General features: G+C 37.1%; 2 protein-coding genes across 2 annotated transcripts; both read right to left on the bottom strand.

Moving 5' to 3' along the window:
* On the bottom strand, positions 5,048 to 5,996 carry LOC102171357 (olfactory receptor 5D13-like). Its single transcript, XM_013969848.2, is given in 2 exon segments — positions 5,048 to 5,882; positions 5,884 to 5,996. Coding segments are annotated over 2 exon segments (948 nt in total).
* On the bottom strand, positions 13,868 to 15,478 carry LOC102171084 (olfactory receptor 5D18). Its single transcript, XM_013969859.2, is given in 2 exon segments — positions 13,868 to 14,355; positions 14,358 to 15,478. Coding segments are annotated over 2 exon segments (939 nt in total). The 5' UTR covers positions 14,926 to 15,478; the 3' UTR covers positions 13,868 to 13,984.

Below are 22,923 nucleotides of genomic sequence, written 5' to 3' on the forward strand. Positions count from 1 at the left end.
AGCCACTGATGTCTCTCAGCTTCTCACTGATGTTCTCAGTATAGCCTTTTAAATTCTTTGATCAATATATCTTAACCTGCTATCAATATTTTTAATGTAATAAATTTATTAGGAATCTTATAGCATTCAAGGCTTATAGAATAGCTGAATTACAGAGAAACTTAAACTATGTTTTGCTCAACTTTTTCACATTCTATACTGTTTCTCAAGAAAATCAGAGAATACAGCAATAAACACAAGAGGTTACATTATCACCCTCAAAACTTCTGGTGACTGGAATATTGAGTTTGATTAAAACTACAGGTGATAATCTTGCTTTCAGTCATACAGTCATTATTTGTATACATTATTTTGAGAAACCAAAAGCATCTTGTACTGGTAAGCAGTTTATAACAACAGAAGTATATTTATTTAGCAAAGATTTTAAAATAAGTTTAACCAATAACAAGCACACATCTGAAATATTCATTAATAAAGGGACTATTAGTTTGAATCTCATAAACACAGATGCAATTTTAGTTTTGTCTGACCCTGTGAAGGGAGAAATAACTCATTATTTCTTAATAGCTTCATGGTACTTTTGACACTCAAAAAAAATGTTTTTCCTATATGGAGAAAAGGGAATGGGTGGGAAGTGGAAGAGAGTTAGTGACAGACAGCCTGGCACAGTGAAAGAAGCAAGGAGTTGGAAACATAGATTTAAATTCAGCTCCAAGCTTTGGCATTTACCGTATGATCTTTGGTGAATCACTCAGATTTTATGAGCCTCAGCTTCTTTATCAATAATAATGACATGATAATATATATTTTATAGGTGTATAAGTATTAAGTTAGGAGATGACATTAATATAATTAGCACAAAGTCTGACAGTTGTGCAATTCAAAATATATAGGTTTTCCCACCCTCATCCATTTTTATTCTTAATACTCTGAATAACTGGTATTATTTTTAAACACCTGTTATTTTAAACAATCTAAGAAACAGGTCCAGGTTCAAAGGTGGCAGCAACAGAGCTGCAGGAACAGTTTGTGAGGTCAAAGAGTAGCTCAGTTCTTTTTCTCAATTTCCTCTTGGCCCTGTTCATGCTAACTCATCAATCACTGTCCTTCAATAACTGTCTCTGTTCCCCCTGTGTTTTCTCATCATTATCTGACTCTTATGAATCATCCCTTTTAAATCTTGTGGTCACCGAGGCTCAGCCAGCTGCTCTGTGCTGCTGCTAACCTGCACTGTGAGAAAATCACTTTCTTCTTTTCTTGATTACTGTGGCTGCTATGACAGTTTCTGACTCTTAAAAACTTTAATTTCTCCCCATTAACTAATTTATCAAATCTAAATTTCTCTGCTCCATTTTACCTAAACCCTTATCCTAGCTATATTCAATTTTCAACCCTCTTTAATCAAGTCAGTATTCTCAGAAGATAATGCCTGCAATTTCCTTTTTTCTTACACACTGAGGCAGCACTTGAACAGTATATAAAGCATTTCATGCAAATTACTGTCACGAGGACACGTTTCCTTTTCACTTCAGCCATGTTTTCACACCCTTGACATACCTGCACACATTACTGTCAGAAAAATGGAATTGTATACTATGGGGTTCATTGTTATTTTATACAGATGATTCTTATCTTCTTTCGAGTCAATTTTGAGGTGTTGAGGAATTATAATATTCTTTTTAAAAAGTTCATTGTGACTACTCTGCAAAGCACAGTGTGGATATTCTCAAAGCAAAATCCAGGATGATACCCCAGTGAAGGGGGAGGAGATCAAAACTCAGCCTTCGGGAAAACGGACTTGGGAGACATTACCGCACGGAGACTGACAGTGTCCACTGCTTTAGAGGTTTCAGGATCTCAGTGTTCCCCAAAGGAGGGGAAAGAAACAAGACAGATCATCCCACCTGAAACCAACTCACCTGAAGATTCTGTTTCTACTATTAATTGTCTCCAGGGGCATTTCCACTCAGAATTCAAACATCATGTAAAACCTTAAGGAGTGAACCAATATAGGAGGAGCCCACAAAATTTTAATGTGATCAGAATATACTTCTTTCTTAACATCCAGAGAAACTCAGAGAAAGGAAGAAACAGAGAGAGGGGGAGAGAGATGTGGAAGCTGAATCTGACTCCTATGAACAAAACGTAGGGCTTGTGTATGCTTCCAGGACCTCAGGGATTTAGGCCCCAGAGAGCATTTCTTGAGGTATTTATTTTTATATCACACATGAATAAACTAGCTTGAATGCTTTTTTCATGTGGCAATTTGCAAGAAGGTAGTTCCTTCTGAATCACTGGAGATGGCACCTCAAAGAGCCCATTTCATTAATTTCTTTAAAAATAATTATAAAAAAGTATATGAACTGAATAAGAAAACTTGGTGACTATAATAAAACCCCAAACAAAAGATAAATAAGCTAAAATGAAACTGTTCAGAGATATTAACTGCTGTCATATATATTTCCAGTGTGATTTTTCTTTCCCATTCTGTGTATGAAGTGCATGTGTTTTGAGATGTATAAACAATATAACTTGGTCTCTGATTTTATTGCTTAACCTAAATAAATATTATTGTCTTCAAAAACAGTGATGTTCTTTACTGAAACTAAACTGTGTTTTCTTATAAGCAATACATATAAGCAATCCACACTTTCAAGCTTATATTAATACAATTAAATAATAGTCTCATAAATGGAAAAGGCATTTTTGGAAACATGTTTAAATCTCTAAAACCTCTGAGTGTCAATCAATCCACTGGTTCTACCATACTGAAATATCACACAATTAGATCCACTGTCTTGCCTGGTGGCTCGGTGGGAAGAAAAAAAAAGAAAATCATCTGCAGTGGGAGAGACATAGGTTCTATCCCTGCTTGGAGTTGGAAATAACCCTTGGTAGAGAAAACGGCCACCCACTACAGTATTCTTGCCTGGGAAATCTTTTGGACAGAGAAGCCTGGTGGGCTGCAGTCCATGGATATGCACAAGATTTGGACACAATTTAGTGACTAGACAGCAGCAACAAATGCTTTCCCTAGGCTCCTGACAACCTGACTAACACTTGCCAGACTCTACCAGGAAGGCGTAACACGCCAAAGACTGTTTCCCACCAGGCATAGTAGTATTGTACATAGTATGGCTTGATCCAAAATCCCACAAGTCTGCATGGTTATTCTTTCACTGAGATAGGCTTGAGTTCCACAATGCATCTTCCCCCCATTGCTGACACCTCTGTCCCCTAGACTAGCTTTGGAGCCGATATCTACACCCAGAGCTAGCAACCTTGTTGAATATTAGTTTTCCATGCTGCACAACAAATTGCCACCAACTTGGAGGCTTAAACTGCTATCACAGTTTCTATAGCATAATAATCTGGGAAGTCCTTATGTAACTTCACAAGATACTGTTACACTATTTTCAAAGTTATTTAACCCTGTAGTCTTATCTGAAATGCATAAGCATTTAACTTGCCCCACATTTTCAGCAGTATTTGAAACCCTTATTCATTTTAGCTATTCTAAATGGAGTACAGTAGTTTCTCCTTGTGGTTTAAGCTTTAATTTTAATAAGAATGCCATTGATGACTAGCTGTACTTACTATTTTTTCATGTGTGTATTTGTGTGTTCTGTATTGTCAAATGTGTGCTCAGATGGTTCATCGAAACCTTAAGTAGGCTTTTTTCTTGTATTGAGTATAAAGACTTCCTCTGTATGTTTTACATTGAAATCATTTATCAAATATTAGTTCTGCAAATACCTACTCACAATCTATGGCTTGTATTTTCACCTTATTAATGGTGTCATTTATGCTTAAGAAACTTTTACCAAACATTTTTTAATGGCAATGAAGCTCCTTTTATTGTTTTTTAAAGATCCATCCTTTTTATGTTCATTCAAAAAATTATCATCCTAGCTTTTGAAAGATCTTTTCTGTTTTATGCTAAACATTTTTTTAGATTTCATTTTTATGTTTGCATCTATGATTCATTCATCTATGATTCCTTGAAAAGAAAGCTATGATGATCGTAGACAGTGTATTAAAAAGCAGACGCATCGCTTTGTTGACAAAGGTCCATATAGTCCAAGTTACGGTTTTTCCGGTAGTCATGTATAGATGTGAGTGTTGGACCATAAAGAAGGCTGAGGGCTGAATTGTTGCTTTCAAATTGTGGTGCTTGAGAAAACTCTTAAGAGTCCATTGAACAGCAAGGAGATCAAACCAGGTCAGTCCTACGGGAGATCAACCCTGAGTTCTCATTGGAAGGACTGAGGCTGAAGCTGAAGCTGAAGCTCCAACACTTTGGCCACCAAATGAGAAGAGCTGACTCACTGGAAAAGACCCTGATGCTGGGAAAGGTTGAGGGCAGGCAGAGAAGTGGGCAACAGAGGATGAGATAGTTGGATAGCTTCACTGACTTAATGGACATGAGTATGAGCAAACTCTGGGATATAGTGAAGGACAGATTGCTGTCATGCATGCCTAAACACTTTAGTCTAAGACAACACTTGGTCATTGCATGACTAGAATAATTGCATTGTCGGTTGGTTACTCATATTTTATTGTTACTCTGTGTTGGATTGATTAGTTCCTCGAGTCCATGTTGCCCTCCAGTCTTTAATTTTCTCAGACTTGTGTTTTGAAGAGGAAGTCATAAACAGGTTTATGCATTTGTCTGAAGCTTGAACCTTCTCCTTAATCATTTTTCTTATGATGTACATGCCAACAGGCCAAGGCAGAAAAAAATAGTTTATTTCATCATATACCCATAAACTTTTAATACATGTGAATTCACTCAAAAATGACTTACAAATACTACAAAAAGCAGTCACTTTTTTTAATTTTGGTTTACATATGGTTTATAGCTATTTTACTAAACATTGATGTATGTAAAACTCAATAATTATCAATAAACTGCTATCCTGCCATAGATATATTAACCTAAAGCATATTTATCAAAAGATTTGAATCATCAATTGCACCGCAAGAACTGAACAATCTGTAGCATAGGATATCATTTATTTTTTCAGAAATAATGAATTTTAAAATATTATGCATAGTAACAAAGCGGTTTTGTGAAAATTATTCTTGTGAATGTATTTTTTACTTCTTTGTTCCTCAAGCTGTAGATCAAGGGGTTCAGCATAGGAATCATTACTGTGTAAAACACAGAAGTCACTTTGACTGTGAGCCAAGAAGTTTTGGGGTTAGGAATGCAGAAAAGGAAAAGGATGGTTCCATGGAAGAAGCTGATGGCTGTCAGGTGGGAAGCACAGGTGGAGAAGGTTTTCCAGCGCCCACTTGCAGAAGGCATCCCCATGACAGTGATAAAAATGAATATATAGGACATCAGAATAATCACCAGGCTGCTCGCCTCATTGAATATGGCAATAATAGAACATAACATCTGAGTGATATAGGGATCTGAGCAGGAGACAGAAACAATTACAGAGTGGTCACAGATAAAATTATTTATGGTGCTAGACTTGCAGTAGGATAATGCAAGAGGGAAATACGTGAGTGTCACGGAGCACGCTACACCCCATGAGTAAGAGCCAGCCACCAAGAGAGCACAGCGCTTCGGAGACATCACAGTGGTATAGAGCAAGGGGCTGCAGACGGCCACAAAGCGGTCATAGGCCATTGCTGCTAACATGAACGTTTCTGCTACACCAAACAGGCAAGTGAAACAAAATTGGGCAATGCAGCCAGAGAAAGAGATGGTTCTGTCCTCCACAACCAAATTCTCCAACAGTTTGGGTGTACCTACAGTAGAAAAACAGAAATCGACAAAGGACAAGTGACTAAGGAAAAAGTACATGATCCTGTGGAGTTTTGAATTGACCTTGATGATTATGATCATGCCTAAATTCCCCACCACAGTGACTGTAGACAGACAAGAAAACAAGGAAGAGCGGGACCTGGAGTTCTGGATATTCTGAAAAACCCAGGAGAATAAATGTGGGTACGAAACTCTGGTTTCCTTCTGATAGCAGCATGATTCCTGTTGAACAAAGGACCGAACATTATTCCTGAAAAATAGAAATGAATAGAAAAGAGAAACAGAGAAGGCAGCAGCCTCCTATGTCTCCGTGGAGTTGGTATATATTCTCCGGGTATGGTCCTCAAACCACCAGCAGCAGGGACACCTAAGAATACGTCAGGGATGCAAATGCTCAAGCCCTGTCTCCAACATCCTGAATCAAAGACTCTGGAATGGAGCCCACAGTTTGTGATTTATCCAGCCCTCCAGGTGATTTCTGATGCATGATAAATTATGAGAACCACTAAAATACAGACTATTCATCCTATCGTTTAAAATTTAGCCCTTGGTTAGTATTGTTAATATACAACTAAAATATAAATTTGGAACACAAAGGAAATTGTAAATCACAAAATTTTGAGATGCCAAAAAGAAGCAGAGTACTGTGTTATGGTTCTAAGAGTTACATCAAGGATCAAGGAGATCACCTGATGTGTAAAAGGTGCCGTATAAATCTTGGTATAAGTTTTTTTATATTCTAGTCATATTAAAGAATTAAGCACCCATAAAGTCTGTGAATTGGCATAAATCTTAAGTTGTAACTAGTCTATGCCTTCCACCGTGTGCTTAAATTAATTATAGAATCTTATTTCGAAATAATCTTGTACCTTCCATCAAAACCTCCATTAAGGTTATACTGCCTCCTGGGATGATTTTTGGGTTTTTGACATTTTGCTTAACATTGAATTGAATCTAATTAACATATTAATTATTTGTAAATGTGATTTTAGATCATCTATTTTAATGTATAAGGCTTCCACAGTGGCTTAATGGTAAAGAATCCACTTTCAATGTAGGAGACACAGGTTCGATTCCTGGGTGGGGAAGATTCCCTGGAGAAGAAAATGGTAACCCACCTCAGTATTGCTGTGGACCTCCCTGATGCCTGAGTCAGTAAATAGTCCACCCGCAGTGAAGGAGACCACCTGCAAAGCAGGAGACCTGAGCTCAATCCCTAGGTCGGGAAGCCCCCCTGGAGGAGACGGCACCCCACTCCACTATGACTTAGCAGCTAAACCTTTTTGATATATATCTAAAATTATAAGTGAGTGTTAGTTATTTCTCCTGTCTGACTCTTTGAAAAACCATGGACTGTAGTCGCTGGCTTTCTCTGTCCATGTGATTGTCCAGGTAAGAATATTGGAGTGGATTGCCATCCCCTTCTCCCGGGCATTTTCCCAACTCAGAGATCAAACCCAGGTCTACTGCAGACAGATTCTTTACTGTCTCAGCCACCAATATATAAATAAATATATAATATAAAGTATATATAATGTTATGAGAAAAAAGGATCTAATTTATATTTATAAATTATATATAATTATATATAATTAATTATATTCACCAACAATAATTTTATACAAAATGCATTCAAGATACAGTGAAAATTACAGATTTTCTCTACCAATGAGTAAACCTCTGTTATGATGAGGCAAACATGGAGAAGTTGGGGAAGCAAGAGCTGCCATTCCTTAATATTAATGGCCCCGAGATACAGATATAAAACTTCAGTAACATTAGACGGATGGTCTGCTTCATCTTAGTTTTGTCCAGATCGAGTGTCAGGCTACAGACGCAGCTCCATGAAGGCCTACTTGATATCCACTACAAACGACCCGACATAAACAATATGTCATCAGAATATTTTTTCCAATAGCAAGAGGGACTGGGCAGATACATTGTAAATACCCATTATTATTCAGACTATTTTAATAAATGGCTTTCCTTCAACACTTGAAAGTATTACCAATTCCCTGGTATATTAGGGAGACTGGAACCACTGTTTTCGTTTACTGATGGGATACTCACATCAATAACAAAAGAGACTGAACATTTGATTTGGTGTTCAACCTTACCAATTTCAAAGGCTTTTGGAGAAAATCAGTGGATTAATGGTAGGTTTATACTCAAACTGGAACTAGCTGTATGGAGTTACAGAATTCTATGTATTTTTGCAATTTCCCTATTGCTCATTGCTGCCAGTTTCAGTAATACAAATCTTAATTGTCTAAACCACTTCATGTCATATTAGTGCAAATTAAAATGTTTCTGATCATAGAAAGGGATCGTCTATAGTTTGTGGAGTAATCTATATGAGCTGTAGCTCTATCTTTTCCACTTAATTTGAAAGATACAGAAAGAAACATGAACTGACCTGAAACCAGATGTTCTTGATTAATTACTGAGAATTTCTTTTTAGGATTAATGAATCTCAGGTATATTTCTTCTCAGCATTCAAATGTTCTTTAAGATATTAGAAGAATTTAGGCTTGCAAAAATGGCAGTATATTTCAATGTGCATGCCAGGAAAATGGTGTTTTATTTCTAGGGACATTAGAAATATCAAAAAATACAAAGAAAAATTTTAAAGCTGAATTCACAGTCTAAATTCTGCCAAACCCTGGGTCTTATATTTCCCCCCATAACCATGATTATATGAAGTACATAGAATTGTAATTGGAGTATTACTCAGTGGACCAGAAACCATTTAATTAGGTGAAACACTGTCTCTTGTGTCATTTTAGTGGATGCATTTTCTTCTAAATCATTAAAGATAATTACACCACCACATTTATCCCATCAACTACTTGTTTGATATTGAACTTTTGAAATATAGGTATTCACTGAATAAACATGAAAGCTCACCGTTCAGAAAACTAAGATCATGGCATCCGGTCCCATCGCTTCACTGCAAATAGATGGGGAAACAGTGCAAACAGTGGCAGATTTTTTGGGGGGGAGGGAGGGCTCCAAAGTCACCGCAAATGGTGACTGCAGCCAGGAAATTAAAAGACCTTTCTTCCTTGGAAGAAAAGTTATGAACAACCTAGACAGTATATTAAAAAGCAGAGATATTACTTTGCCAACAAAGATTGGTCTAGTCAAAGCTATAGATTTTCCAGTAGTCATGTATGGATGTGAGAGCTGAACTATGAAGAAAGCTGAGCACCAAAGAATTGATGCTTTTGAACTGTGGTGCTGGAGAAGACTCTTGTGAGTCCCTTGGTGTGCAAGGAGATTCAACCAGTCCATCCTAAAGGAAATCAGTTCTGAATACTCATTGGAAGGACTGGTGTTGAAGCTGAAACACCAATACTTTGACCACCTCATGCAAAGAGCTGATTAATTAGAAAAGACCCTGATCCTGGGAAAGATTGAGGGTGGGAGGAGAAGGGGACGACAGAGGATGAAATAGTTGGAATGCATCACTGAAGCAATGGACATGAGTTTGAGTAGGCTCCTGGAGTTGGTGATGGACAGGGAGGCCTGGCGTGCTGCAGTCCTTCAGGTCGCAGAGTCGAACACAACTGAGCGACTGAACTGAACTGAATAGCAGTTAACTTACAGGTGTTTTTGATATGAATACTGCCCTTGTGTATCTCCCTACCACACTCTGTTTTTCATTTCTACATAATACTCACTGAATTGAATAAGAAGACACTCTTACCATTTTTGTTTTGAGACAAATATAATCTTGACGGAGAAAACTAACAAGTAAAAGACAATAAAAGAAAATGACAGAACAACATTACTAATGATCATAGAATTTTAAAATATACATTAAATGTTGACACATTAAACCAATCAACTAAGGAAAGGTAAATATATAATACTTATAGTAATTTTTCAGGATAAAACACATATTTTGATTAGAACCCCAATGTTCATCACAGCATTATTTATAATAGCCAGGACATGGAAGCAACCTAGATGTCCATCAGCAGACGAATGGATAAGAAAGCCGAGGTACATATATACAATGGAGTATTACTCAGCCATTAAAAAGAATACAGTTGAATCAGTTCTAATGAGGTGGATGAAACTGGAGCCTATTATACAGAGTGAAGTAAGCCAGAAAGAAAAACACCAATACAGTATACTAACACATATATATGGAATTTAGAAAGATGGTAATGATAACCCTCTATGCGAGACAGCAAAAGAGACACAGATGTATAGAACAGTCTTTTGGACTCTGTGGGAGAGGGAAAGGGTGGGATGATTTGGGAGAATGGAATTGAAACATGTATAATATCATATGTGAAACGAATCGCCAGTCCAGGTTCGATGCATGATACTGGATGCTTGGGGCTGGTGCACTGGGATGACCCATAGCGATGGTATGGGGAGGGAGGAGGAAGGGGGTTTCAGGATGGGGAACACGTGTATACCTGTGGCAGATTCATGTTGATGTATGGCAAAACCAATACAATATTGTAAAGTAATTAACCTCCAATTAAAATAAATAAATTTATATTTTTTAAAATTTTACAAACAAAATTTTTTAAAAATATAACTTACCACATAAAAATATTAAAGGAGTTAAAATGAGGAAAATTAGCTTGATAAATTCAACAGTCACTCATTAAAAAACAAAATATAACAAACAGACACATATCAAAAATATATGAGATAACTTTGCTTAACATTTTAAGCATGAAATGTTAAGTATTAATACTTTCCTTTTTAGATGAGGATGTCAAGGATACCCACTTTTACTGTTTATTCAAAATTATACTAAAGTTTTCAGCTAGTTAACCAAATACAAGAAAAAAATAAAAAGAATAACATTGGAACAACATATCCAGAAAACGTTTGATTAGAGATTGTATGATATGCATGTTGAAAATCCAAAATAATCTACAAATAAATTATAAAATTATTAAAAGATATTTCTAGAGTTGCCAAAATGCATTGAATCCTAATTGAGAAATAATACACATCTTACAAATGACATTTAAATAGTGTGAAAAATAATCACAAATTGAGATTAATTTTAAAAATATGTAAGAACTTTATGAAAATATGATGTATCTTATATTGTAAAACATGAAGTAGATCTAAGTAAACATGATCGTGTAGCATGCTATGGTTTGGAGACCTGAGGCTGCAAACACCACTCTCTGCACATCGACCTACAATTCTACTGTATTTCTACACTAAACCCAGACAAGAATAATTCTAAAGGTTGTTTTAAAAGGTAAAGATAAAGAATATCTTAAACACTTTGCAAGATTAAGAGTAACTTCTTAAGAGTTGCTCAACTTGGTATCAAAGCCTATTAGTTAAGGGTAGTTCTGATTATAAAACACCTAGAAGCATACAGAAAGTCTAGAAACAGAACTATAGATATACTGATGTTTACTTTATGAATATTCTGGCACCACAGAACAGTGTTAAAATGAGTAAATTTTTCAATAAGTATTTCTGGGGTAAATATATGCCAATAAGTCAAAATATAAAATTAGCTTATAGTCATGCCCCATCAAAATTTACTCTCAGTCTGAAATAAATTGTAAAGTAATTAACCTCCAATTAAAATAAATAAATTTATATTTTTAAAAAAATCAATGTAAAAAGAGAAAATAAAACCCCGAATTGAAAATAGAGGGAGTAGAATATAAAATATAATACTGTATGAAATTTGTGATAATTTAGCACATAAAACATGAATATCTTTATTATTTTGGGTAAGAAGTGGATCTTAAATAAGACATTAGAAGCACTTCACTGTGTAAAGAAATGGTTTGTTAAACATTGATTCATTAATTCATTAAACATAAGGAAATGTGTTCCCCTAAAGACATCGCCAACCGAATGAATAGACACGCCACAATCTAGGAGAAAATATTCATGGTACACATCAAAGGACTTTTATTTAGAATGCATAATAAAATACATTTTTCATAATAAAATATTAATAACCTAATAGAAAAATAGGTTAAAAAAAAACCCTGTATAGGCCCTTCACAAAGAAGTAAGACAAGTCCAATGACTAGTAACTAAATTATAGGAATTCAACCACATTAGTAAAGTGGAATTGAATTCATCACCAAAATGAAGTACCCCTACTCACCCACCAACCTGAAAATATTAAAATGTCTGCTATGACAGTATAAAACGTTTCAAGAATGGACAATAATTAGAACCCACATACAATATAGTTGGAATTTAAACTAATCCATCCATTTTGGAATATTGTTTGATGGCATCTAGCAAAAGATCAGAAACAAGCGCCCTTTGATCCAGAACATTCAGAGATAGGGCACACCTCACACCGTGAGTGCTCACGTGCAATGCAGCACGTACTTGTATAAGAATGTTCATGCAGCGTTTACGTTAAAGACAAAAAAGGTGAAATAACCAGGAGTGAAACTGCTGGCTCATATGGTAGTTCTGTTTTTACCGTGTGTGTGTGTGTGTGTGTGTGTGCGTGTGTGTGTGTGTAAAACTCCATCCTGCTTTCCATACAGTATGCAGTTGGTTATACCAAGTTACATTCTCTCCCACAATGCACAGCGTTTCCCTTTACTCTAATTCTCTCCAACAATTGTTATATGCAGACTTTGTAGAGGAAAGGAGGAGGGGGATTTAGGAGTATAAAGTCGACAAAATGCTCTGCATAAAACGGATAAGCTTCAGGCTGCTGCTGCCCAGCGCCGGGAGTTATGCCTGGTATCCTTTGAATGCTGCGCTGTGCTCAGTCACTTCAGTTGTGTCCAGCTCTTTGCGACCCCATGGACTCCAGCCCACCAGGCTCCTCTGCCCGTGGGACTGGGTTGCCGTGCCCTCCTCCAGGGGATATTCCCCACCCAGGAATCAAACCCATATCTCTGGCATCACCTGCTTGCAGGCAGGTTCTTTACCCACTGAGCCACTAAGGTTTAATAGTGTCTAATCTAAAAGCATAAACGAATCACTATGCTGTGCATCTAAAATTATTATAGCACTGTAACTAAATAATACTTCAATAGAGAAGAGGAAATAGCCAAACTCCATTTGTAGTAGTAGTATGAATAAACATATTATCATATCAATATATGTATTTTGTAGAACATTCTTCAGCACCAAAAAGGGAACTACTGTTACAGTCAATCACTTAAAAATTCTTTTGAAACAAAATGCTGAGCCAAATAAGCCACACATAAGGGAATACACTCTAAAATTTTAATAATACAAATTTCAAAAGTGATAAAAGTTAAGTTTTAACTCTCGTAACCTATTCTCTGTTTAAAAGAAAAATCTTTGAACACTGCAATGGAGTCTGTTCCTAGAGGCATCAAGAGTCACAGTGACTAGAAACATGCTCACAGAGATGCTGCAAAGAGCTGATGAGTCTTTAATTTCTTGGAGAAAGTAACATACAGGATGATTATACAAAATTACTTGTCTACCTATCTATCACATTCCATAATTTGAGAAAAAGAGAAAGGAAAGGAAGAGAGAAAAAAGAAAGAAAGAAAGAAGACATGGAACAGAAATCATTTGCAAATTCTGAGGATTCAGGATGTGGACAGCCTTCTGCTGCGCTGTGCTTAGCCACTCAGTCTTACCCGACTCTTTGAGACCCCGTGGACTGTAGCCCACCAGGCTCCTCTGTCCTTGGGGATTTTCCAGGCAAGAATACTGGAGTGGGTTGTCATGCCCTCCTCGAGGGGATCTTCCCTACCCAGGGAAAGAACCCAGGTCTCCCGTATTGCAGGCAGATTCTCTACCATCTGAGGCACCAGGGAAGCCCTGGACACTGTGAGACAGTCATTATTTTGCCTATAACACTCTGAAAGTGAGGCATAAGCATATATTTTTTCTTTTAAACTGAAGGTGACATTTTAAAATCAGAGTGCAGTTTAAAAATCACATTATATTCATATGATATATAATTTTCTCAAGAGATTGTATCCCATTGTGTCTCAGTCACTAAAGAATCAACTTACACTTCGGGAGACGTGAGTTCCATTGCTGGCTTGGGAAGATCCCCTGGAGGAGGGCATGGCAACCCACTCCAGTATTCTTGCCTGGAGATTCCCCGTGCACAGAGAAGGGGTCACAAAGAGTAGGACACTGGGATAAGCACACATTGGAAGAAAAATGTAATAACCTTCAACACACTGTATAAAGCACATTTAAGAAACTGCTTTCCTCTATCTCTCTTCTCACTCAAAATTACATGGGGTGAGAAAACATTTTGGCTTTGACTAATTTTCTGATGGTCTCCTTCACATCATTATTTCTAAGACTGTAGATAAGGGGATTTAGCATGGGGATCACTATTGTGTAAAGCACAGTGGCTACTTTGATGAAGAGCCATGAGCTTCTGGAGTTGGGTACACAGTAGAGAAGAAGGATGACCCCATGGAAAATGGTGATGGTGGTCAGGTGGGAGGCACAGGTGGAGAAGGCTTTTCGGAGTCCACCAGCTGAAGGCATCTTGATGATTGTGACAATTATGAAAATATAGGAGGCGAGGATAATCAGGAGGCTACACACTTCACTGAGAGTAGAAATGATAAAACGTGTCATCTGCCTGAAGTGAGAGAGCAAGAGGCAGAGACAATGGCAGAGTACTCACAGCCAAAGTGATGTATGCCGTTAGAACCGCAGAAGGACGGCTCCGAAAGAGAACAGGTGATCGTCCAGGAACACGATCCACCCCACGTGTAGGTTCCAGCGACCAGGAGGCTGCAGAGCTTAGGAGACATAGCAACTGTGTAGAGCAGGGGGTTACAAACAGCTACAAACCGGTCATAGGCCATCACGGCTAGCATGAACATCTCCGTAATCGCAAGTGTGCAACCAAAGAAGAATTGCATCATGCAACCCACATAGGAGATAGTCCTTCTGTCCACAAGCAAGATCTCTAAGAGTTTAGGTGTGGTTATAGAAGAGTAACAAAAATCAAGAAAGGAGAGATGGCTGAGAAAGAAGTACATGGGGGTGTGAAGCTTGGGGTTGCTTCTGATGATCACAATCATACCCAGGTTCCCCACCACAGAGACGGTGTAGGCGGTGAAGAAGGCCAGGAAGAGGGGCACCTGGAGCTGCGGGTATTCGGAGAAGCCCAAGAGGACGAAGGTGATTCCAGCACTCTGATTTCTTTCATCCATCACTACAGCTTCTTCCAGAGAAAGCCAGAGAGCTCACCCTAGGCAACCAGACATGACAGAAACAGAGGGTATTTTCCTCCCAGCCTGGACAGGGGACTGGCTTGCAGTGGTGAAGTCTTGGATTTCCCAGGAATGCGAATAAGGCGCAGTTGGAGCCCAAATATACCGTGTGTCTACAGGTGTGGAGAGTGCAAGTCAGCTTCTGATGTAGGGGCAAGGAGAGGATGAACTGGGAAGAACTGAGTGTCACGGTGACTCAGAAAATGTCCTGGTTTGAATTTTCTCAACCTTCTCAGCTGTCGCCCTTTTCTCCGCATGGATAATTTCTTTCTTTAGCTTTGCTTAATTGAACTTGCTGATTGCACTTGCAAAGTCTTCTGTTTGTTCAGGCCATTCTAACTGCTGAAGATGTCCTCTGTTTTTCTCTCACTTTTCCTTAGTGCTCTCCAATCAGAGAGAGGCTTCCCAGGTAGTGCGGTGGTAAAGAATCCTCCTGATGGTGCAGGAGATGCAAGGGACATGAGTTCAATCCCTGGGTCAGGAATATCCCCAGGGGAAAGAATTGGCACCCCACTCCAGTATCTTTGCTGGTGAAAACTGGTGGACGGAGGAGCCTGGCGGGCGACAATCCATGGAGTCGCAAGTCACACAACTGAGAGATTCAGCACCCACCTCATCAGAGAAGCCTCAGGTTTATGATTTCACCAACTGGCCAAACCTTGGTAAAAGGTCACATATTGTATCTCCTAGAGAATATGAATGATGTCTTGTTAACAATCTAGACTCTTTAATCAAGTCAGCTTGCCTTCAAATTTAACCTCAGTCACTTATTAACATGTCTCTGACAAGTTAAGCTCTCTGAAACCTTACCTTTAGAATATAATTCTATTATAAGAATTTCTTTTTACTATACAATTATGTATAAAATATAACTTAGTGAATTATTTTCTAAAATGTTTAAGACTTTAATTTCACATGTAATAATTGCCCCCCACTAAATTTAGTTTAGAATTCTGGAGTGGGTAGCCATTCCCTTCTCCAGGGGATCTTCCCAACCCAGGGACTGAACCCAGGTCTCCCACATTACAGGTAGATTCTTTACCAGCTGAGTCACAAGGGAAGACCAGAAACACTGGAGTTCGTGGCCTATCCCTTCTCCAGAAGATCTTCCCCACCCAGGAATCGAACTGGGGTCCCATGCATTGCAGGCGGATTCTTTCCCAGCTGAGCTATCAGGGAAGTCCAACTTTAATTATTTTCTAAAACATTTAAGACTTTAATTTCACATGTAATAAATGGCCCCCACCAAATTTAGTTTCTTCTCTTCTATTTCTAATGCTGTTTTTCATGTTTACTTTGAATTTGAAATATATAACCTCAAAATATTCTACAATGTAGCACCACCTATAATTTTATGAAGTCTGAAATGGTGCAAATAGTGACTAAGAAGAAGAAAAAATGCATACACAGAGGAAACCTTTTTCTTAATTCTTTTCTAATGTTTCCTTCTTAGCTGCACATTTCCATTACTGTCTTGAGCCATCAAGGCATAAGTTTGTTTCTGTCCATTTTTCCCTGTCCTTGTCTGTATCTCTTATGATTTCCTTTCCATCCAAGGTGGAGGCTGTGAAAAATATAATTAGGACAAAATGAACATATTCTTCAAAATACACTCCCATCTTTATTGCTACCTACCACATATCTATTCAGCAGCTGTCTTTATTTAGCCTAACTACAACCATCCTTCAGGACTACTTTTCATTCAATCTTAGTTTAAAATCATGCTCAAATGCTTACCATATTCAAAATCATCTCCATACAGATTACCTGCAATCTGAACGTCTTCTGTCTGGATTTCTGTGATCTCTAAAAGAACTAAACTACCAGTGCAGCAGACATAAGAGACACGGGCTCTATCCCTGGATTGGGAAAATCCCCTGGAAGAGTGTATGGCAACCCACTCTGGTGTTCTTGCTTGGAGAATCCCGTGGACAGAGGAGCCTGGCGGGCTACAGTCCATAGGGTTGTTTATAAAGAGTCAGAAAGGACTGAAGCGACTTAGCACGCACAGTATCCCTGCATTATCTAGACTGCTTGATAGCTACTTCTTTCATTTCACTCACTGCAGCAATTTTGATTTTGGTGCACAAAATACACACATTTTGGTATATAAAAGCATTATTACCTTTTAATATCAAATCCCAGGCAATGTATTTCAGGACTACTTTGGGGTTTAACTCAGAACTCAAGTTTGCTGTATTGCTCCAACTTGCTTTCATCTGCGTGATTTTAAACTCAAAGAATTTAATGCAAAGTCTGGCATATTTCTCTACAGTTTTATAGATTTATTTTTAATATTTCCCTAATTTTTTATTTTTAGTTGCAAACAAATACTACTACTTGAATGTCCACCGAAGGACATCATTCAGCTATACAAGCAAAGTTCAAAACTAAATGCATCCCATGAGTCTTAAAGATATAAGAAAGCAAGTTCAATATCTTGTATTCTTCCCCTTAAATGAATTAAATGAATACCATTTCATTGCTACTAGGGTTGCATAGGTGTTTCTCTGCCAAAAATATTCTTAATTTCAGAGTTTCCCACATCAGAATTAAAGTAAATCACTTAATTTAAACAACTCACCAGAAGCCATGTAGTCTTTATAGATTGATTTACTGAACGACTTCTTTAAATAAGAATCTTGAAAAGTATTTAACAAAAATACTTACATTTAATTAAAATTGTTGTAGCTTGTAATAAGAGTATTGTAACCTCTTCCAAAGTATATTTCAGTAAAGTCATCAAGAAAATTACATTTTTTTTCTCATTAAAAAATAGAGACACTCCCAAGGGTAAGCCATGTATACTTCTAAATTAAACTTAGGGATCATGCTGTATATTTATGTCTACCTGAGTGACTTTGGGGATTCACACCCCAGACAATTTTGATTGGCGGTGTTTTCCATGAGCTACAAACAAGACAATTTAAAGAAAATCCCGATCCTCCTCATTTAGAGTATAGTTTATTTTAAATCATTAAATCATATAGGAAGCTTGAGCATGTTTATCTTCTTATCTTCAGAAAAATAACACTAGCAATCAATCTGTTTATATTTATATTTAGTCATGGAAGATGTGAATTCCAAAATTCAGAAAGAAAATCACAATTACTGTTCAATAGACTAAGCACAGTGCTGTTTCTGTGTTATGTTTATTTCAGTCTTTCCTCTAAGCTTTTCTTATTTGGACATCTACATTTTTGTAAAAAACACATTCAATATCACGCTGAATAGAAATATGATATTATGGCATTTTCAGTTATTATATCCCAATGTATCCATTTTATGAAAGCTTGTTGAATATACATTTTTTGATAATGTAATTGATAAAAAACCTATCAATTATGTGGTATATGAATGGTCTATTTCATCATAATAAACTGCTGCAGATTCCGTGGCTTGAAAAACACTCATTTATTAATTCACAATTTTGTACGCCCGAAGTTAGGCACAATACACCTGGTCCCTCTATTCAAGTTATCGCAAGGCTGAAATCAAAGTGTCAAGTTTCTCATCTAGAAACTGGTTCCCTACCAGGCTCATTCATGTTGTTGGAATAATGCAGTTCCTTGAGTTGTAGAAATGCGGTCTTGTTTGCTTGACATCTGTTTGGGGTTATTCACAGCTCTTAGAATCCACTCCTGGGTATCTGCTTTGTTTTCTCTGCTCAAGTCACTCTCACACTTCAAATCTCTCTTTCAAAACCCTCTTATAATTCATACATCTCTTTAAAGAGGGATTCAAGTATTTTTAACAAATCATCAGATTATATGAGACCCACCAATCAGGAGAGTCTTCTTTTATTATGATCAACTGATTTAAAACTAGTTATAATTTAAAATTATTTGCCAGCAGCTCCCAGATTAATGTGTAATTGAATGGCTAGTTGAAGATATGTGTACATCAAATGGTGGGGAATCTTAAGGACTAGTTTAGAGTTCTACTTGTCACTCATAAGGTCAACATTTTTGTACTCTATTAATACCTCATTCTATTTAAAATAACACCTACTTGCTTGAATGTTTTACTTAAGAGAAGAAATCTGATGATCTGTGATTTCATCTTAAGATAAAAAAGCAAACATAGTTTTTAATCTCACAATAAATAGGAGGAAAGATGAGAATGGTGATCAACAAAATAGAAAAATGGACAGTGAAATAGAAATAAGAGATTGAGCAAAACTAAAATTCTGATGTTTAAAATGATACATAAATCAATCATCTGTTAGATAAATTGATTAAACATAATAGATCATAACACAATTGCTGCTCAAGAAAAAAATGGGATTTCATTACAGATGCTGTCAATGTAGAAAAATATTAGGGAGTATTATGTATAATTTTCTTCCAAAAAGTTTAACTACCTAGTTGATGTAGAAAAATCATTTGAACCATAACAAATAAACTTACCAAAGATGAAATGCAAAATATGAATAGCTTCTATCTTCTTATGAAATTGCCGTTTTCAGTTAAAAATCTTCTACAAGGAGAACCTCAAGTCCCATACTGCTGCTGCTGCTGCTAAGTCACTTCAGTCGTGTCCGACTCTGTGTGACCTCATAGACGGCAGCCCACCAGGCTCCCCCGTTCCTGGGATTCTCCACGCAAGAGCACTGGAGTGGGTTGCCATTTCCTTTTCCAATGCATGAAAGTGAAAAGTGAAAGTGAAGCTGCTCAGTCGTGTCCGACTTATAGTGACCCTATGGACTGCAGCCTACCAGGCTCCTCCATCCATGGGATTTTCTAGGCAAGAGTACTGGAGTGGGATGCCATTGCCTTCTCCGCAGTCCCATACTATTAAATGGTAAATTCTGTCAAGCATTTAAGTAATAAATGGCACCAAAAAAAAGTGCATGGATATTTGAATAAACAGAGCAATAAGAGACAGATGCAACACTTTTTCTTCATCCCATAAATATAGCTCATACTCAAACTGGAGGCATTGGGATTTGAATTCAGTCTAGTCTGGCCCCCAGAGTTTGTGCTCTTAGTTTAAAACGTTATGTCATTTGATTGCAACTGGGCCATAAAGATTCTTAAAGGATAAGTTTATGATCATGGGTTTTATAGTCTCACAACTGGGAAGGCGTTGGTGAAGGAAGGATTTGATTAGAATTTTGCTCCAGAAGGATGATTCAGACAAGAAGGAGGAGGGGGAGCTAGAGGAAGAAATATAACTGGAAATGTTATTTTAAACTTGATAACATGATTGATGCTGTTACTATCTTGCCTATACCTTGTGTGAAACAATGTACTTAGGATTGTGTTTATTTGTATGTGACAGCTCTCTAATTCCCAAACATCCATGTACATAAGAATATTCCAAGAGACTTGTTTAAAATGAACATTCCTGGGTTTCTCTGCCAAATATCCGTGAGTTCAACTGATTTCCCAGGTGCTTCTGACTGAGGTTCTAAGAAACCTCTACTGATAGAAACCAAAGATTTCTGGATTTGGCTTTTCAGCTACAAATATCTAGGACCCAGAGTTGTGCAAGGACAATGATCGAATTCTTTGGCCTCCTTCCTGACCTTCAGGAGCTCAGGATTTGGATTGAAGAGGCAAAGACAATTCAATCAGCAATGTACAAAACCTGAAAATGATTGATTAGTTTAGAATGTGTGAACTCCATAGTTTAAAAACTGATAGCTGAGATGTCGGGTTACTGGCAGCCATAAGTATACATACATTACACATATACATATACATATACGTATACGTATATGTATATATATTGTCCCCCAGTAAAAAATGCATTTCTCAAGGAGGCAAAAATTGTAAATGAAAGGTACAAAGTTTATTTTTAGAGACATAGCAAAACAAGTGGGAGAGCACACAGAGAAACTGTTTAGTTAAGATCGAAGGCAAGGCAGAGAGGCACGCCAGGAAAGAAAGCGTGTGGGTATCTCTGACAGTGAGGAGGGGGCCACCACCAATATTTCAGATTGTTTTCTGAGTTTTTGGACATCTCTGGTGTTTCATGGGTTTCCCTGGTGGTTCAGAGGTAAAGAATCTATCTGTAGGCAGAGGTCACATGTTCTGTCCCTGTATCAGGAAAATCCCCTGTAGAAGGAAATGATAATCCACTCCAGCATTCTTGCCTGGAGAATCCCATGATAGAGGAGGCTTGGCAGGCTACTGTCCATGGATTGCAAAAGAGTCAGAGACACTTAGTAACTAATCAACAACCATCAACACCAGACAAAGATGTTGTAAACAAACAAACAAACAAAAAACATAGATCAAGATAACTAATGTACCTCATCATAGAAACACTGAATGAAACATTAGAAAATAAAATATCACAGTATATGATAGGAAAATAAACAATGACTCAGATGGAAAGAAAAAAAAATGATTACCTATATAGCAGTAAACAAGACATGTAAGAAAATTCCTTCAACCTGATAAACATCTACAAAAATACCTCTAGCTAATATTATGTCTAGTATAGAAACAGAAATAGAAAAAAATCCTATATAAAGTAAAATAACTTGATTTTCTCCCAACTCTGTATATAACAGCCAGGAAAATAATGTCCTTAACCACTTTAATTCACATCTTATTTTAGATTTTTGTTGAATAAGGAAGAAAATTATAATTACTGAAAAGTAGAAAGTAAAACTGTCTTTATTTGCCAGCTAGATTCTGTATACAGAAAGTCCTAAGGAATCTACGACAAAATATGAAAAGTACTAACAGAATGCAGTAGTCCTGCACAAATGAGTATATTAAAACATCAATTGCATCACTGTGTTCTCATGGTCAGCAATAGAAATGACTAAAAGTGTAATTCCCAAGACTTATTCATGCAAACACGTATGCGTGTGTGTTGTCTCTCAGTGGTGTCCGACTCTTTGCATCCCAAGGGCTGTAGCTGCAGGGTCCTCTGTCCATGGAGTTCTCCAGGCAAGAATACTGAAGTGGTTACCATTTCCTTCTCCAGGGCATCTTCCCGACCCAGGGATTGAACACAGGTCTCCTGCAAGCATAAGGATTATCAGAAACTATTGATAGATAAGTTGTAACCCCTGAATACCTTCATTACACCAAAAGAAAGCCGTTTCTGGTATTCATCATACTGGTCAACGTCATATTTTCACATGATAACCTGTTTCTGACATTCTATACTCTAACAAGAAAGTGAAAATGTTAGTCACTCAGTCATCTGAGTCTCTGAGGCCTCATGGACTGTATTCTGCCAGGCTGTTCTGTCCATGGAATTCTCCAGGCAAGACTACTGGAATAGTGACATTCCTTCTCTGGGGGATCTTCCCAACCTAGGGACAGAACCCTGGTCTTGTGCATTGCAGGTAGATTCTTGCCATATGATCACCAGAGAAACTCATACTCTTATCAGGAAGAGGTTAATTTCTATTCAGGACATGGATGCTAGAAAATTTGTCACAGCCATCCAGGAAGTATGAACTTTTCAATTAAAACTCTAGGAACTTCCTTTGAATTTGTACATTCTTGAGAGATGTGAATTTAGATATATACATAGTATTACAGCCAAAGAATTTTAAAATTAATCACAGTAATTTCAATAGCTAATACGAGGATTACTTAAAGTTTCTGTAGCTAATACAATTTTATTAAATGTAGTGAGAAAAATCACCTTCAGAGGGAATAAGTTTTGCATTTAACCAAATTATTTTTCTAGAACTGTAATTTGCATGGAATTATGTATCTTCCCTTTTATTTTCATATGTTGATTTATGGTTATTAATTCATGACTACTAAACCACTTTTCAGTTTCTGGACTAAAATCCATGTGTTAATATTTTGTCTTGAATATTCATTAATTAACCTCATGAGAAAATTGATCTATAAATTTATTCTCATAATAGCTTTCTTTGAAACAGATTGCTAAAATCTAAGTGAATATATGCACTCTTAAGTATCCTCTTAATCTATTCCCTAGAAAGACTTGTGCATG

This window comes from Capra hircus, chromosome 15, assembly GCF_001704415.2.
Source record: "Capra hircus breed San Clemente chromosome 15, ASM170441v1, whole genome shotgun sequence".
In the NCBI taxonomy this organism is placed as follows: domain Eukaryota; kingdom Metazoa; phylum Chordata; class Mammalia; order Artiodactyla; family Bovidae; genus Capra; species Capra hircus.